Below are 20247 nucleotides of genomic sequence, written 5' to 3' on the forward strand. Positions count from 1 at the left end.
CACCCAAGAAACAATGGAACGTGTTTTAACAATGGAACGTGAGGATTTAGCAAAATGCGAGCAATTTTTTTAGTTTCCATTGACAAATTTAACCGGTTATTAGACTAATTTCGGAGTTACGTTTTTTCATAGTCACTTGTCGCATAGAATATTGAAATTTTGAATTAGGACAGTTAAAATCGAGCCGAGCGCTTACTTCTTTTTCGTTTTTTACGTAGAGGTATCAGCACTTTTCGATATCTTACATAGATCGAAAACCATTAACCTGCCATTTCTAGTGTTTAAGCATTATTCTTAATGTCGTCTAAAGTCTCTATCATAAAATAAAAACTTAAGGTAGGGTTTATTACGAAAATAAAATTTCTACTAACTACATAGCTATAATATGTACTAGGTATTCGAAATGGTTTTGAGTACCTAATTATAGTCAAGGAAAATAAAGGTTTTTATGCTAAAAAAATTTTATCTTTGTTCAGATGCAAGATATTTTGGAGATAATTAAGGAAATTAAAAAAAAAAATTATAGAAGATATTTCTTTGCTATTTAATGTAAAAATGAAACCTATTTAATTAAAACTAAAAATTAGTTTTTACTATTATTTGTCTGGAAGCTAAAAAATCCAGACAAAAAACACAGACATACCATAATACAGCTTTGGCTCTATTCATTTACAGGTCATCGAGCGCATACCATGTTTGTTGGTGTTCATCTTCCAGGGGAAAAAACAAGGCATTCACATCGTCGACATAAACATCATAACAAACCTGGTGGCGGTGGGCCAAATGACATTGGTGGTGAGGTCGGTGAGAATACAACAACTACAGGTGACGAAGATCAACGTCCTAGTAAGTATAAACAAGGATAAAACTATAAACATTTTATTTAATATATTATATTGGTTTGTTTAATGTAGGTGTGATAACGGTGTTTTTCATTTTCTTTTCTTATTTCTTACTTCTCTACTTTTCTACAATTTCTAACTATACAAGGTGCTTCTAAAAACTTTGAACGCCCTAAAATAAGTTTGTAAATTTAGGAAAACGTTTGCTATTTGCAAAATAAAGATAACCAAAAGGTTTTTTGGTTACTGATACCGGAAAGAGGGGAAAAGGGAGATTGAAATTGTATAATGCAAGACTTTAGCTCACCATGTAACAAACCGAAGCAATCAAAAGGCTCCGCTTTGTGGAATTTGAGCTTTTAGTTTATTTCAAATTTCGCCGTTTGAGTATTAGATAAATTATTTACCAGAAATAAACCATAGTTTCAAGCGTTTTAGGTATACAATTTGGGGCATAGAAATGAATGAAATTATCTATATATTTATGAATACAGAGTGACACAAGGATCTGAAAACTATATGCTATGCAGAAAGACATAGACGTGGGTGTCATAGGTAACACGATTATGAAATGTTTGTACAGAGTAGAGTTTCTAAAGAATTAGTTTACACAAATGGACCGAGCTTGAAGTTTAAATTAATCAAATTGTGTATGAGATATGACTAAACAAAATTTTATTTGTGCCGATATAATACCGATACTTATCATATTGCAAATACGACCTGCGCTACCGGAAGCTGACGTCATGCCAAAGGTGTCTTTACTATCTAACGGAAAGGGGATTAAAAACTTTTTACAGCCATACGACCCAAACAAAGTGGAAGTTTAATTTATTTTTCTGCTTAATTAAAACTAAATCAGCTTAGTTTGACTCATGGTATATATGGTTGAATGTTGAAAATAATTTTAGGAACACTATATATTAAGATTATATATTTAACTTAACTTGTAATACGCGAAAATAAATATTTCTATATTTCTATGTGAACAAATTTGATTTATAGACTTTCTTTACATTTTATTTATGTTTAGTTGTCACGATACTCATTTATTTATATAAACAAAACAAAAGAAACGATACAATACTGGTGGTAAATATTTGAAGTATATATTATTGGTAATTTTTATTAATAGCTATCTTAAAATGCAATATTTTATGAACAATTTTGACCATACGACGGGAATGTTTAACAGGAAGTAGATATAATCTCACCCGGTTAAAAAATTCAATGTACCTATCTGAATTCTTCTTGTTGAATCTATAACATTTATTACAGTAATTCTGGCCGAAATGCTATATCGTAAATCGAATTCTCTAATACCTAATAAAAACCAACTCATCCTTGTATTGACAGGAGGTTTATCTTACCCCACCACCACGAATACGAAAACTCGGTTGTAGGCTCAGGATATGCCCCCAAAACACCCCCTAAGAAATTCCGCCATTAAGTTTTTTTTTTAAGTAAAATATTTTTATTTTCTCATGAGGTTTTCGATGTGGTTTATTACGAATATCAAACTAATTTTTATAAAATTTGAATCAGCATATTCGAAATTAGAAACCTCAAAAGTGCCTAAGCAATAATTTTTCCTGTTAATACCAGTTGTTTTAATGATATTCATAACGTCGATTTTATATGCATTTAAAAGCAAATTTTGGTAATGGTCACTAAGATGAGTTCTATAACTTGTAGGCCCTGGACGTATTCTTAATTATTAACAAATTTATAAGGGTCAAGGGGAAATTTTCTAGAGCAATGCCGTCTTAGTCTCCAGATATCTATAGGTGAAAAAAATAAAGTGGTTTCGAATTTTTTAATTGAATCGAATCAAAAAACGACATTTCGAAATTTCGCTACAGTTAATTTCAACAAAACTTCAAAATATAGTAATAATTGATTTTATATTTGTATTAGATAGAATAAATTTTGGAACATGCAATATAATAACGCCTTTAACGACAATTATAACCTTAACCATTTTACTTTGCTACTGTTTCTACAACAAAATGTTACCTTATTTTCTATAAATGCACCAGGAAAAAAGAGGCACACATAAAAACGATGAACTGGATAATCAAAGTAAAATCGTTTACATTTCAAATTAGAAAAAGGAGTAGAAATAGAAAAAAAAACTGCACTCTTTTTTTATCAATCGGAGTGAGCACAAAAATATTAAATTGTAGCGAAAATATACGGAATCGAGAATATATGAAATTTTTAAACCATAAAGTTACTTTTATAATTATTACTACGTATATCTGATAAAAATATTCAATGAACATACTATGTGCATTAAATACTCTAGAAAATAGAAGTTCTAATGGTTATATACCTAGTTAATTTAAACTAAAATGCATATGTATCGTAGGTACATTTTGCAGAATGTGACACATCTTTGGTCTAAGAGCCAATCTATCCAAAAAAATTAGTGGATTCTAACCTACAGCAAATTAATGGATTCTAACACTTCACATTACAAAAAAATGACTACAGAAACTCCTTTCAAGGGACAAAATAAAACGACTATTGTCTTGAACTTTTAACAACTTAAATTCTTTTTAACAGTATCTTTTCAACTTAAATAAATCTCTAAATATTTCATGGCTGCATCATTATAAACTGTAGCTATCAGAGCCCTCAATATGGAGTAAAGCATAAGAAATTCAAATATTGTCGTGTGTCAAGCCGTAAGATTTTTTATGATTATTCACTGCTATATTCAAATTGCCTGCATATACGAATCCAGGCATCATAGACCTAAGGTACGTACCATATCGTCTTTGTAAAATGTGACCTTTTTTTAAAGCAAGGACCATGATGCTTGTACTCGATTATGCTGTCAAAATAAATATAGTATTGAATCAATACATAGTATAAAACATAGTCGCTTTCCGCTGTCTTTCCCTATGTCCCTATGTATGCATAAATCTTTAAAACTACGCAACGGATTTTGATGCGATTATAATATAAGCATAATATAGTAGAGAAACACTGATAATTTTAGAGGTTAAACGAAATTGTGAACAAAAGGTAAGTGACGGCATATGAAGTGACGGTTATAACACAATAATCTTGGTATTTAAAATTGAAATTGCCCAGCAAAGTGGGTAGTTCACAGATGGTAAAAATATAAAAGCTAATGACTTGAAAACGAGTATATTATTATAACGTTATACCTTTTGCATAGGTATAGACTGACGGCAACTCTTAATCTTGAGTTTAAAGATTTAGAGGTTACCAGTTGGTAAGTGTAAGATGTACTGTTAAAATGGCTGCAGTCTTTTTTTTTTATATAGTAGGAAATGAAAATGACTGCTGCAGCTTGAAAACCAACTGATAGACTGATTGGCTCTTATGCTTTTATATTGCAAAAACAAAATTGTTGAGCTGAACGTAAAGCATCATTTTCAGTATTATTAGACATGCAAATGGTATAGAATACGTTTTAATGGTTATATACCTTACATCTATATACAGTACTATGGTTTGAACGTCATGCGCATTACTCAATCTAAATCGATCGTACAATATATAATATATGTTCTATATAGGCAACTCGTACTACAGATAAATAGTATATACAGTGTAATGAAGTCTGTCTATACAAGCAATCAGATATTTCTAGTCATAACATAGTAAGATTTAAAATCCGTTATAATGTTAAACAGATCACACCGGGAGCCATCTGCGCTTGGATCTGAATTGACTTTATATATAATATGATCCCTAAAATATTTCCTTAAGAAGATATCCCAGAGCGCACAATTTTTACAGCTCATTTCCGTGTCTTTTACCAAAATTTACTTTTAAAGGCATCTAAGAGGACTTTTTAAAAGCATCGCAGATAAAATAAGTCGTTTTTCTAGTGACATGAATCACGGAAGTTTGTAACAGCTCATTTCCGTGTCTTTTACCAAAATTTTCTTTTAAAGGTAACGAAAATAAAATAAGTCGTTTTTCTAGTGACATGACTCACGAAAATTGGTTTAAATTTCACAATTTGGTACAAACTAGACCGTCAACTAGCCAATAATAATTTAAGTTATTTCACGTAATCCAAAAGAGAAACGTTTCCAATAGGTGGTCTTGACCATGATGCTATTTTGGAAGATGGGATTATCTGAATCATAAATGATTAATTATCGCCATAACATATTGATAATACTTAAAAGTATATGTACGAAATATTACCTGCAAAACCAGATCTAGCAACGACTTACTTCTGTACAAATCTAAAGAAAGCCGGCGACCACTTCCTGTCGAATGGCAGGTACCCTGGATTTAACGACTACCGCTTTATACAAGTATACCGAATAAAAATCGGCATCATACCACTTAATGACACACGCCGATTCAAGGTAAAGTGATAAACGGTGTCGACCATGTGGTCATGACAATGCAAAATTCCAACACGTGCTAAATTATTGTACCGTTCAATCAACAGCGTGACAATTAAAGTATAACGCCGTTCAAGGCCGTCTTATACGCGGATTGCCTATAACTCGGGTGCTATCTCGGACATCAATAGACAAGTACCCAGTGAGAGATTGTTCAGTAACAATAGCTCGAAAATATAACCATTTTGCTGCTGAAGATCAACCTCGAAAGAGTTAGCGGGACTCGCTGGATGTATTTGTCGTTAATTGGCTCATGTTCTAGCTGGCTAAAAACGTTAATGTTGTTTATTTTAGTTAACAAAATTAACTAAATTTATCACAAATTTCTATTTCTAGGACGTTAGTTATAGTAGATAATTCAAGAAATATTTATACCATACCTATACATTTTAAGTATATTTTAAATATACATTTTTTTAGTATATTTAAATTTAATAAACTTAATGGAATTTTAATTAAACAAAATTATTTATATTTAATTAAATTATATAAGAACAAATTTTGCTAAAAAGTGGAATAATTTCATGATGTGTAAAATATATTTTCCAGGGAAATATCTTCAGATGACACGCCGAGGACGTCTTAGTATAACCGATGATGGCGAAATATGTAAGAAAATTTTTGTTTTTTTGTGTATTTTAAAGTTTTCTAAGGCATGAAACAAAATTTTATTTTTTAAAAAGCTCTTATTTAAATGAATGTGAAAATATTAAAAGAGAATACACGATTATAATTTACAAAATATTTTTGCAAAAAAATTCCTCGTATATTCTTAATTATTTCTAAATTCAAAACACAAAATTGTTTTAATTTTCCGATAATTAACAATAATTATTTCATTTAAATAAAAACTTATATTTTAAAGCACAAAATTTATTTATTCACCCACACAAAATACACAATAAAAACAGACAATTTTCACAAACACTGTTATTAATTACTGGAACACACATAATAATGAGCATTTTCCTAAGTTGAATCCTTAACATATATCCTAAAGAGATATAACCACTCATATTTGTCTTCTGCCTTATTAACGAGCAACTCTCAGTGATTTGTCCCCCTTGTTAACAAGATAGTACAGAAATAGAAAATGTTTTTTTAGATTTGTGTAAGAATTTCGCGATAGTTTTCTACAGATATTTTTGAGAATTTTTTCAAATAAATACCAAGGGCGTATCTCTATAAACCATTTAAACCGTTTAATTAATAAAAATCTAAAAAAAAAATGGTTTGTAATAGCACTAAAAAGAGATTTTCAACCAAAATTATTTTGAACATGATACATGAATTGAATTAAGGGAGCCAACAATATTCGAATACTTCGAGAGCTTTCATATCGTAAAATATTCCCATGAAGAGAATACTTATTTGGATCTTTTTATTGAATGTGTGCTTCACATATACTTTCAACAAAATACAACACAATTGAGTTATCGGGCGTGAACTAGTTTTTCGTTGAAATTATTCATTTTTTTACACTTCTGGCGACTAAACTATCTCAATTACTGTTATTGACTGCAGACAACAGAACCTTATTTTGTGTGTGTACGACACAAGAATTTTTCGTATACTCATATACGCAAGAATTCATTTTATATTTTGGTTTAAAAAAATTTGGGCACCCAATGCCGATTCCCAAAACGAGAAATAACACGTCCAGGAAATGACTCATGCAGTAATTCAATAGTTTCTCTGGCTGTATGGCTAGTTGCACTGTCCTGTTGAAACCACATGCTGGTCTTTCAATTTTTTGTTCGGAATTGCGATGCATATTGGCTGTGGAAACACTCATTTCCTGAACTCCATGCCGAATTGATGTGGTTGGACTTTCCTCAACAATTACTCGCACTGTTGCGATATTTTCAGTCGCGCGACCAAGACGGGCACGTGTTTCTGTTTTCTCGTCATTTACAGTCCCAGTTTGCTGGAATAATTGTATGCATTTTGCGAACTGTGACTGCGAAACTTTCACCATTTTTTGATAATCATTCTTCATAAGCGGAATTCTCTCTACTAAAGAACGGCTAATTCTTTTTTAATATCATATGATGACACTGATAATGGCGTACAGTTTAAAACCGGCGGCCTTATTAGAACACCCTTGACAAAAGTTATAATTTTATCCTATTGTCATTATAATCAAATATTTAATAATTTTGTCACAGTCGTTCACAAACAATGTCGTAATTAAGATACCTTTATTAACGTTTCACAAAAATAAAGTTTACAAAACTGAACAACAAACACACTCTTTCTTATAAGAACTATAAAAGTTTTCAATTTAACCTTTATTACTAAATTCGTAATAATAAAATAATATAGAAACTTAATGTACCTAATGAAAATTAATTAATGTTACAAAGTTTCTACAATGAAAACATGAAAGATACAAGCGATGGAAAATTAATTTTAGGTAGGTATGTGAAAATTGTCCTTAAAATCAATAAAATATGGCCATTTAGAAACTATTGTTTAAGTAATATGTTTTAAAAGTTTATGAATTGAATCATACCAAAAGGATAAAATTAATGTTTGCAAATATAAATTACTCGGAATATCTTGGTTAGATGGAAATATTGACAAGTAAATGATACTAAATAAATGAAACTGAAACTTATCTCTTGATCATATTTCAAATTTACAATGATACCTATTTATTACGATTGAAATGTTCTAAAGCAAGTGAAATTTACAAAATAAAAAAAACTCCCGACAAATTTTTCGAGTGTGGAACCCTAAACTCGCACTTGAAGTATATATAAGAACACTCTCCATTAAATTACCTATTTTTTAAAGCATTTTGAAGATCGTCGCATATTTATTTTTTTTTTTCGCTCTCCGTTAAAACCTTTCAAACGGAACCAGAAAAATTAAAATCGGTTCATCGATTGCGGTCAAACTTATAACACCCCTTTTTTTATTTCGAGGGTTAATGACGCAATTGGAATTTGGACAGTTATTTAAAGGGTATGCTTAAGTTTGAAAGTGGATTTTAATTATAGTTCTGGTTTTGACACGTGGCAAGATTAGAGTGGAAAACCATAATTTATAAAAGTTTTTATTCAGTTTGGGGAGGAAGATTTATGACTCGCCATGACCTTCACCAATCATCCGCGCCTGCAAACGATACAAGAACAGTACTTTTAAAAATGTTAGAAAAAGGAAAGATATTTTTAGTAAATATTATTTACTAAAGTAATTTTGAAATTGCGAAAATCGAAGTAATTTAACTCTCCGAACTCATTATAGATTTAAATTTTTGTCCACTGAAACTGTACGATAACTGCAGAAACTTAATTAGAATTTTAGCCATAGAAAACATAATTGTCAAACAGAAATAATAATTTTCCATATTTCCGACTGCAAATACAATAGTGAAGATACTTCTGAAAACGGTATACTATATTTATATGTATATTACGGTAATATTTTTATCCTTGTAACGTAGAATATTGACAGTGCCTGTAAAAACAATAAATAAAAGAAAAATTCGCAATAATGAGACATATGGCAGCTCATAACAAAACAAATGATAATAAATAATGATTATTATAGGAAAGAAAATAATTTCTTAAATGCCTTTAAAAAAACTATATTATCATGCTTTTAGTGATGTTACAGATATCTAATCCTAATCTAATATTTTTATATGTACCTATATAAAAAGTGTTATAGTAAATTTTTGTATTTCAAAACAATAAATTCTATTGAACAATAAACACTAACTGCCTCGCAAAAATAGGCAATACACTAGCGGAAAAAGTAAAATTCTCTAGATATTTTAAAAAAAAACTCGTGAGCAGCGTAACTGCGTCATTAAATCCATATTTTCCCCTCATTTATGTTTCTTATTGTTGTACTTTTGTATTGAAACTTAATTCACAAAAATGCGACAATTTTTCAAAAACCTACCTTTTTATTTAAATCTTAGTGATGCCACTGGATTCTACAAAAAAAGTGCCTCTAGGATATCAAAGTTATATTCTCTTAACTTTTCAAACAACGACGTTCTTCACAACTCGAAAACAAAAAATGTGAGTCAGTTTTTTTTTGACGCCAATGAACTTTTCTCAAAAAAAGAATTCGAGAGCATACTCTCCATTTTTTTCTACCTCGTACGGTTATGGAGATACCTTATTAAAACATCGATTTCGGCCCACTCTGTACACAACACGTATACAACATATACAAATGTATCTGCAAAATAATTCACTATCTAATGCCTTCATTAATTCCATTTTTTCAATATTTATAAATTTTGTTCCCGAAAACTAAGCGTTTGGAAAAAAAAAATATTTCATACATACACATTTTTATCACTTTTTGGGGTACCAAAAAACCCAATAAAAATTAAAATGAAAGCATGAGGAAACATGTTCATAGTCAAGACCATGCAAGAACTTCTATAAAAATATTTTTATGGCTTAAGAGCGTTTACTACTGGAGAAAAGTCATTTTAAAATACTTGCTGGTCTGCCTCAAGGCTATATTTTAAACTCAATTAGCGTATGCACAAAATCAATCTTACAGGGAACAATATCTGCAGGTTTCGTAATGAAGAGGAGAAAATCGGATAATACATTGCGTGTGAATGCGAAATTCACTCTGTGAAAGAAAACCATCACTCATGTAAAGTAAATGAAGTATCGTCTAGGAATATTTCAACGTTAATTAAAGCTGTAGGTTTTCTGGAGCACGTTTCAAAGAAAGGAGGTTTAATATATCAAATTGGTGGCAGTATATAGAAGATCTTCTAACAAATCTAATCTAATCTAATACATGGTCATAATAATTTATTCATGAAATACCTGATTGTATTTAGAAAATAGAATTAATCCCCGTTTCAGTCAATGTTCAATTTTCATGTAGTGCAGGCACTAGGTGCTTCATAAGCAAAATATGAACATTGTTAGTTATGCTTCGATTCTCACTCCATTATTACCGAAACCGAAGATTCATGTTACTACTATTGAAAGTTTCCAAAATAACGTTTGTTAATTGAGCTGGTTGATTGAAAAATAGATGCCGGTTTTTGGTGCAGTTTTTTAGGTTTTAACCCCCAACCAGAAAACAAATATCGTACGATAAGGAAAATAGTTCCAAAGTCTTATTTATGTTTAACTTCATGTGTATGTTTTCATTGTCTTCAAAAATCACGCCTTATTTCACAGCTTAACTTGGCTGAACAAATCCAATAATATTAACTATAGGTATTGACTCGAGTTCCCTTATAGTAGTGACGAAACTAAGCATTATAGTTTTCATAATAGCCGCGTGATACATATTGAGTGTCAGGTCAAACATTAGACCCTTTTTCCTTTTAAACATAGCCTTGGATTTCCTTGACAACAGTACTTGTCTTAGAGTATATTGACATTTTCAATTGGCAGCCCATGTCCACTTCTTTATTCTCAAAATGAGCCTTGGTTAATCCAAAAACCCAGGATTAAACGTAAGGAAGTACAAAGGATAATAAAGCTAAATGCCTAAAAGTATTATGTATTATTACGAAATAAAAAGTGTTTCGTAGAAAGACAGGTTTAAAAAAAGTTGATGAACATGAATTTCTGAATTTTTAGTTAATTTGAATGGCAACCTCTGGTAACATAGATTTTCATTTTTAGGGTCTCAGGTATAAGAATCCAACAAAGGTAACATTCCTGGTATTTTGCATTGCAACTATATCTAGCGCCCACACTCAATAGGAATATAGAATTGTCTATATTCGTTTCAACACTATATTCGAGATATAATATATAAAGTATAATATGATATGTATGTCAGACAACACAAGCCGTTAAAATAATATTATAAAGTTAGAGGAGATATTTGATATAATGTTTTTATCACTGCCATAGTATACATAATTACTATCTCTCATCCACCCAGTTTGTCGAGCAGTTCTAAGCTCGGAGGTCAAGCAGACAGTAAACAAAATTGATTCGGTTTTACAATTTTACAAGAAAGATTCTCAAAGTCAAAATATCCCCTCCCATTCTTTCTTGTCTGTCTAATTGTGGTCAATAAACACCAGGAGTTATTATATTTCTTAAAAACCTCTTCGGAAATTACGGAAACTTTGATCCTTGTTGTATATTCATTTTTCTGCTTTTTTTTGAATCTACATGCTTTGCACCGAATTTTTAAACAGAAAACTCTTTCTCCTATAAATAATGCACTGACATTCAACACTTTCTATACAGAGTATTTCAACAATTCACTCAGTCAATTGTTTGTTTTCACTTGTTTTATACTGTTCATTTTTGAGCTTTCAAGAATTTGAAAAAAGTATTATAAAGTCGGAATCTCCACTGCATGCATCTTTTCTATTGTTTTCCTTAGCAGATGACGATAATTAAAAATTGGTAGTTTGTTTAAAGCAACGATTGGAATAAGTTAATAATTAGAATTTAACAGGCATATTCCTATTACATTTTCGGTGCAAATCAGGTGCACTTACATTGCTCTTTATAACATAGGAAACTGTTCATTTATAAACTTGAACCAAATCCATACCAAAACGTTTGTATTACATAAAGTACATTTCCATTTATTTCCAATACATGTATCATTATTAGATTTCCACATAAATTGTTTTGCTTTGCTAATAATAATAACACAATTATATAAAGATGCACATCATAGAAATTAGATGATTTTGTCAAACAGAAACAATTTTGTATTTATCAACCTGAATTGTTTAATAACTACTCTCATTTTATAGTAGGCAAAGAAATCCAGCAAAATTTATTTACAAACTAGAAAGATGTGAACACTTGGAATCACAGCTTCTAACATTAAGAAATTTTTTTGCAGTTGTCAGTATATGTAATTTTTTGTGGTTCATTATACAGTAGCTTACAGTAAACTATTTAAAAAATGCTTAAGAATGTCCTGATTAGAAAAATTCGATTGCTCTCATTATTTACTCTAAATTTGTAATTTTAATCAATGAAATTAATTCCAAAACAAAAACTTAACTTTAAATTATGTTAACTTATTATCAGCCTTCTTTGAAACTAAGAAAATAAAACTCCGCCGACTACAAAATCACGCTATTAAAAGTATGAAAAATCTTTCCCGCACCTTATCAAATACTTTCCTTATCCTAAATAAATAACATAATATTCTAGAAAGTTTTAGAAGTTATCTGATCAACCCTGCGGCATTATAAACTGGGATATTCAGAATTTCTTGTAGCACTGTCCCCACATAATAAGCCACAATGGCTAATACAATTTTTGGTGTAAATCCTTGCAATCTTTTGAGCATTTTTTTTTCTAAGAATTTTTTCTCTTTATCACTAAATCCGCTCATTACGGGCCACCTTATAACTGGGCCACCTTATAACTATAACTATATATAACTACATAAATACGGTCATTTAAATACGACTTAAATAAACGTTCTTCAGTGTTATTCGTTAGATGTGAGTAAATACTAAGTCTCCTTATATCTTCTGATTCTTTTACATTAGCAAATTTATAATTTTGCCAAATTTTAGCTGTGTGAGCTCGGATTTACTCCTACAGCTTAGTTACTTAGTCAAAAAAATCCATTTTGTTTTTCGTTTTTTTTTTTTTTTTCATAAGTACTTCAAAAATTATGAAGCATGGAAATTTTGTTGAAACAATCATGTTTATTTAATTTTTTTTTTTCATTCCAGTTACTCCACCATCCCAACGAGTGCAATTCATACTAGGTGAAGATATCGATGATGGCACACATGAATCACATCCACTATTTTCCGAAATGGAAGAATTGGTTGGTGATGGTGACGAAATGGAATGGAAGGAAACTGCACGATGGATTAAATTTGAAGAAGATGTGGAAGAGGGTGGCAATCGATGGTCCAAACCACATGTGGCCACATTGTCGTTGCACTCCTTATTTGAATTACGTAGTCTTATTTTAAATGGCACAGTAATATTAGATATGGAGGCAAATTCTTTGGAACAAATATCCGATATTATATTGGATAATATGATAAATGTTGGTAGCTTAAATTATGAATTACGTGATAAAGTACGTGAAGCATTATTACGACGGCATCGTCATTTATATGAACGTCGAAAAGACAATGTTTCCAGATTACCCATAATTCGATCATTAGCCGAAATTGGAAGAAATCATTCATCGTGTAGAAGTAAGTTGCATTTTGCTTTTCAATAATTTTTTTTTAAACAAAATTTTTGTTTTTGTTTTTGGATGTAAATCCATTAAAATAATCAAATTGGCTTTTTTTCAAAATTTGGAATCAACTAAATTTTACAGATTATTTGAGTTGTGGTATGCATGCATTATTATGTTCAACAGAGTCAACAGAAAATGTGAAAAAACGATCCACGTCAAATATTTCCTTACATCAAATACGACATAATAATTCAGACAATCCTTCAGTACAAACTGCCCTATTATCAAATGATATTAAAGGCAATTATTTAAGCGTGCCAGGTTAGATTAAAAAAAAAAATAAATAAACTTAATAACATAATTACTAACAATAATTAAACTTAGAATTGCTAATTTTTTTAATACTTAGAAATATGAGCTAAGCAATACTAATAATAATCTTTGTAAGCTTTGGTGGGCAACTGTATAATGCCTTTTTTAATGGAAATGCTTTTAACTGTCAAAATGTACACACAAATTTGTATAATTTTGATGCTAATAATCAAATTAACCATTATAATACGTATATGTGATTTTAAATTCTAGCCTCAATGTGTATATATGTCACCGTCAAAGCTAATTATAAGACAAAGTTGAATTTACTAGCTAAAAAAAAGTTAGATTCAATATTACCCCACCCAATTTTTGTGGGGTTGAGCTTTGTTGGGATAAGTTGTGCTTTTTTTAATAGTTGAATATTTAGAAATTTGCTTTATATACTTTATCTAGCTATAGTCAACTTTGATCTTGCCCCATAATCACCAAAATTTTAATAAACAAGGTAAAGATTAATAATATTTTATTCAATCTTATAAGACAAATATTTTTACCGTTTTAGACAAAAATGGCGTGAAAACGTAACAGATAGACAGACAGAGCTAGGTACTTTCTCATTTATATTGTAAATAAGGCATTTCCTCCTTAACTTTTCTGCGCTTATGCTCTTCAAGACTTTTGGTTTCATGCCAAACATAATATTTATCACAAACTTTTACGGATTAACAACAGCGCTATTTTGTCTTTTTTTATTGAAATTAGCTATTTATTTATCATCGTCGATACTTATATTTTTGATTTATGACTTTTTATGGGATAAAACGGGATCATTTTTGAGCCTTAGTCAGACTGCTATATATATTTTTATATATGTATAATATAACATAATATATTATAACATAATATAATATAATATAATATAATATAATATAATATAATATAATATAATATAATATAATATAATATAATATAATATAATATAATATAATATAATATAATATAATATAATATAATATAATATAATATAATATAATATAATATAATATAATATAATATAATATAATATAATATATTTATATAATATAAAATGATGTAATATAATACAATATAATATTTCAATATACTCATCAAGACCTTTAATTTAATACAAAGATATGAGTGAATAACATAAAAATTTATATTATTGGACCTCTACTTTTTACGGTATAAACGCTAGATCTATTTTGTTGTATTTTAAGTACATAAGATTTTATATACTTCATACGTACGTGCGTACGTTGCGGGTGCGTATATACATACTTTTCGATTTTTTTCTGCGTTACCGGAAGTTCAATATTTCAAGTTTTTAGTACAAATAATACAATTTTTTTGGTTGATGAATGAAATAATTTTAACGTATACGCTTCAAAGAACAGAAGATCCTTATTACGTAATATCTCCAATTCTGATTTTCTAAGGTTTTTTCGAGACAAAAATTGCATAAATCTGGGCTACAATTATTTTGATTTTATAAATAAAATCTTTTAGAGAAACTAAAAGTTAAAATAGTGTAAAATCATTCACTTGATTATGAGATCTGCGAGACAACTCTAAAGCCAACCTGTGTCGAAAAATGAAAGTTAGCTCGCAATAAGTACCTGAAATTCAGAGAGTCTGCTAGTAGAGATACGTACACTTTGGAAAAATTCTTATAAACTTTATTGAGATAATGAACTGCTAAAGTAAAGCTATTACTCAGTAATTGCTAGTTAGAAAAATTCCTGCGACCTAACACTCATTTTGAGTCTACATTCAGCGAATATGTTTTAGATCATGTTTCAATGTTTTAGATCATCTGAGACGTATCAGTGGATCTGATTAAAGTATATCAAAGCTTCCAACGAATTCACCTAGTAATGTTTTATATTCCATCTCACCAACGAAAGGTAGATCGTTGTATTACAAAAAATCTATTTAAGCATTAGAGTATTCAAATATTTATAGTTCCAATTAAATATCTTTGATAATTTAATATTTTATTATCATATTTGTACCCTCACTGCGATTTTTTAAATTGTACGTCTAATCATCAATTAAAGTATCCACATACGTACATTTAATTTGATCAAGATTAAATTCTTACAGACGATGTAATGCCAAATGCTGTTGGTTTTACAACATGGCTTACACATATACATTTTCATAAAGGTTTGTTTTTTTTTTTATCATTTGGTGTTTTCAGTTTGACACCTTTTTATAAATTTTGTTAATTAATTAGACTGTTCACCAACTAAAATATTTTCACAATAGGCTAAACCAAACACACACCATATTTTGTTGTTTCTGCAACTCTAAGGTTTTTATGCGACTTCCTTATTTCCTTTAACACAATTTTCTCCAAAATATTAATATTTTTGTATCTAATGTATTTTCTGAAACATTTTCCAGGTATTTCCTTCATGTTAAATTATTTCTTAAATAAAAAAATGTCGCATGTGATGTTTTATTCATATTTGTTTTTAAATAGGTACAGACTTATAAAATATACAATTTGTTTTTTAAATCATTTCCCATACTACAGCAATGAGTGTGGGAGAGTACATATACATTAAGCAATATGTATAAGAATGATATTATATAATTTTCTAAAACTTTTCTCATAAATTATTTCATACGCACATACATACGCAAACTTTTGGTTTCAAACTGTGTCGTATCGAAGATTGTCATTGAAGCGTGGCGATTTTTTGCCGCATATATAATATTAGCTACTACTAGTGGTCAGAGACCAAGTGCATTAGTCAGTCATACAACTCAAAGGTAACTGTCACTAAGCAAAGCTACACAAGAAGAAATGTATGGCTTTTACTACAATGCTGGTATGGTATAGAGACCGATACATTAGACAGTATTTATGTTAGCATTATAGTAATATTACAGTATTGAATAGGGATGGTTTCCCAGAATATTTGTGATTTCCCCAACCTATATGGGCCTGACACCCATCTGCATTAACTCGTCCGCCATAGCTACTCCTAAAATTACTATTTCCTCAATGGTCGAATCAGTATGGCGTTCACACCGATACAGAGATAGTGTTATCTACAAAAACTTCTTACCGTGTACATACAAACAAGCGTACAAGCAATTAAATAATATTATCTTTCTTATACATATTGTTTAATGTATATGCACTCTCTAAAACTCATTGCGGTACTATGATTTAAATGTTTACGCGATAAAGCCTTTCAAAATTTATCAATGTAAATTTATATTCAATGAATAATCCAAGTTTGTGATCTCGTTTGCAACTTTGTCAAAAATCGAATGAACCGTGAAAATTTCGAAATTTTTTTCGATTTTTGGGGATTGTAACCCTAAAAGACTAGTTTTTGACAGTACATTTTCTAAATTTTTTTTAAAGTAAACTAAATTTGCTATACTATGAAACTAAAACTGTCTCTAAAGACCCAATAATTTCCAAGATAAAGTCTGGCAATATTTTGACGTTCTGAATGAATTTTGACTGGAAAACTAATATTCATTAGTTTTCCAAATTAATCTTATAAAAATTAGCTATTATATTACATAATAAAAACACTTCAATACAGAATTTATATGTTAAAAAAAGAAACTTAAAACTATAAAAGGTGATTTTTGGGATCGTCCCTAAAGTAATATTCATTTTTCATGGTTTCGATTTCGATAGCAATATGATAGTATATCAGAAATAGTTCCAAATATATTATGTATGTAGATTGTTAGTGATGTTTGGCATTTTGCATATTCATTCTGTGGTTGTACAGTTTATTAATAAAAGAACCCACTTCAATCGACACCACGCCTTCAATAAAGTATCAATTTTCGACACATTTGATGTAACAAATCAATTTTTAGAATGAACTTAAAGCGGAACACCTATGTAACAGATTTAAATCAATTATTCAGAACTTTTTTCCCGAGAAAAACTAATTATAACAGAATCGATTCAAGCCTATTTTATTAAGTGTACAGTGTGTCCGCTTGTTCAATACACCCCCTTGAATTTTATACTAGGGATTATTTTTTATCCATTTTCTTACTTTTCTTGTCGAAAATATTATGGTGTATTAGGCAACCAAAGTGTTGTCTATTTCTACTAAACGATCCAAACGATGGGCAGTTGCTACATTTTCTTTTAACGAATCAAATAAAAAAATCATATTTCCGCTAAATGAATAATTGATTTCTATCATTTCTGTAACTGCGTTCGTCCGATCAACTCTTCCAACTATTATTTCGTATCATTAAATTTCAAATTATACATTTTGCTGAGTTTTCCAATTCACTGGCATAACAATAAGTTTTCCTTTTTGATATTTTGATAAAATCTTTTTAATAATATCACAACCATATAAAAATATACATATTCGATATAACTTTTATTACTCTTTCCAATATGTACTCACATAACAAAAAGTACACTATACACGATGAGTAGATATATATCTGAAAAGATATAGAAAAATATCGTATGTGTTTATTCAACTAGATACTGACATCAACCACTCTTCTTTACTATTGGTACTTTAGGTAAGGATATTTTTTCTGAGTAATATCCAGTCACATGCTAGCTGGTTGGTAAAACTGATACTGATAATATACGTACTTACAGTCAGATAGTCAGAGCAACCAAATATGGAAAGCAAGAACATATACTGTTAGTAAACAATATCGTTAGCCAGAAGTAAGAAGAGTTCTTACGGCGTTCTTATGTATAAAACAAAGAGGAATTTTATGTATGTATACATGAACCCAGCCTGTCAGGCTCATCTCTTAAAGTACACATACAATACCAATCACAGACAGTTACACATAACCATAACACACATTCGTGAAACCTCCAAAGCCGAGCTATAAGCGCTCGTGGCTGAATTAACAACGCCTACCTGGGAAAACAAAAGATAGCCTGATGCGTAACACAGTACCCAACGACCGAGGACTTAATCTCGCCCAGATAGGTGCCTTTGTTCTAGCTACCCTCACCACTCAAGTTTCACGTCCTTGGTGATATATATATATATATATATATATATATATATATATATATATATATATATATATATATATATATATATATATACATATATGGAAAGATTATCCATATAAAATTACATGAGGTGCCCCAAAGAAAGTTTATATTTATGTGTAGTACAGCGGCTAACCGAGAAAATTGTCTTGTTATGCTTTTTATCAACCACTATTAAAACTTGGTGTAAAATGTATGTACTGTAATCATGCCTACTACATTCCGTTATGAGTCTGTCACCTTTCGCTGTAGTATATATTTTCAATTTTCCTTGTTTATTTTCAATTTCCATATCTGGATTTTTAGTAGCAACTCTAAAAATAGACAATCTTTAATTAAAAATTGACTTCTGTACTACAAATGTTGAAATTGCTCTAAGAAAGTAATATTTTTCTTCAAACTGACGTAAAAAACTATTATTTAGCAGGTTTTTGGATATATATTATTTTTATTTTTACACTTTAACCTAATTCACAACTAGCTTCGATTCAATTTGAATCTTCATCGGGCTGTCTTGAATACAAAATAAGACTATACATATATAAAATCGATTATAAAGTAACTAAACTTATACCCTATAATTGTTTTAAAATTAATTATTTCTATATAAAAATTGTCAACCATTTCATACAAAATAATTTTCAAACTAAAACAACTTGTGTTTATTTATTATGATATAAAAACTTTTACAATTCTTTATATAGCAAACATACCCACAACCCATCCAACAAATTTATTAAATAATTAAAAGTTTAAATTACATTTTTATAATCTTCGAAATTGAACCAACATAACTTTGTGTATTTCAGAATTTTTCTTTTTATTTCTTTAATGTATCATTAGTAAATGATCCGGTGAACTTCGTTTCACCAACAATTTATTTAATTATAACTATTGATCAGCGATTATTAATCTTAATTAACCTGCAACTACAATTATTAGCTATACAATGCTTAGCGCGATCGCTAAGCCCGTTTGGCCCACCCACAAGCTATCTCGCTAAACATAAATTTTACTCTCTCTCGGACATGCCTTCGTCCTTCGGCCTGGCTGGAGCCATCGGCAGTTGAGTTTGATACGCTAGCATTTAGATCAAATAAATACCTATTCACAACACCTAAATAATAATAAATAATATCTCAATACTATTCAAATACTTGTTCACAATTCTAAATAAATGTGGGAGCGCAAATAAATACAAAGTACATAGGAATATGTAATAAAATGCATTGTTTATATGCGCTTCCACCATTTATGGCATTTATTATTTTTCTTAAATGCAATAATTGGTTGTATTTATCATAAATGAATCGTTTTATGAAAAGAAAAACTGTGTTCTTTATAAAAATGGTGTACGGCTATAAGTTGGCAACCTTAGCACGTTTTACTATACATTATCACCTAGTGAAATATATTCATTTCATTGGAAACTCGATGAAGGTAATATTTTTCAGGGCTGTTCATAAAATAACAAAAGAAACAAATTGTTATTACTATAGCGTGTGAT

At 29.6% G+C, this 20247-nt stretch overlaps 1 protein-coding gene across 6 annotated transcripts in view; it reads left to right on the forward strand.

Moving 5' to 3' along the window:
- Nucleotides 1-20247, forward strand: part of LOC123290821 (electroneutral sodium bicarbonate exchanger 1) — a 91110-nt gene that overhangs the window by 54606 nt on the left and 16257 nt on the right. For 4 of the 6 annotated variants that reach the window (XM_044871154.1, XM_044871153.1, XR_006534901.1 and 1 more), the window contains exons 3-6: nucleotides 676-846; nucleotides 5792-5851; nucleotides 12912-13391; nucleotides 13520-13699. In XM_044871154.1, the coding sequence (XP_044727089.1) occupies nucleotides 676-846; nucleotides 5792-5851; nucleotides 12912-13391; nucleotides 13520-13699 (891 nt within the window). The remainder of the gene's footprint in view (nucleotides 1-675; nucleotides 847-5791; nucleotides 5852-12911; nucleotides 13392-13519; nucleotides 13700-20247) is intronic. The other 2 variants (XM_044871156.1, XM_044871155.1) reach the window with 2 other exon arrangements.

Source organism: Chrysoperla carnea, chromosome 1 (genome assembly GCF_905475395.1).
Source record: "Chrysoperla carnea chromosome 1, inChrCarn1.1, whole genome shotgun sequence".
NCBI classification, from domain to species: domain Eukaryota; kingdom Metazoa; phylum Arthropoda; class Insecta; order Neuroptera; family Chrysopidae; genus Chrysoperla; species Chrysoperla carnea.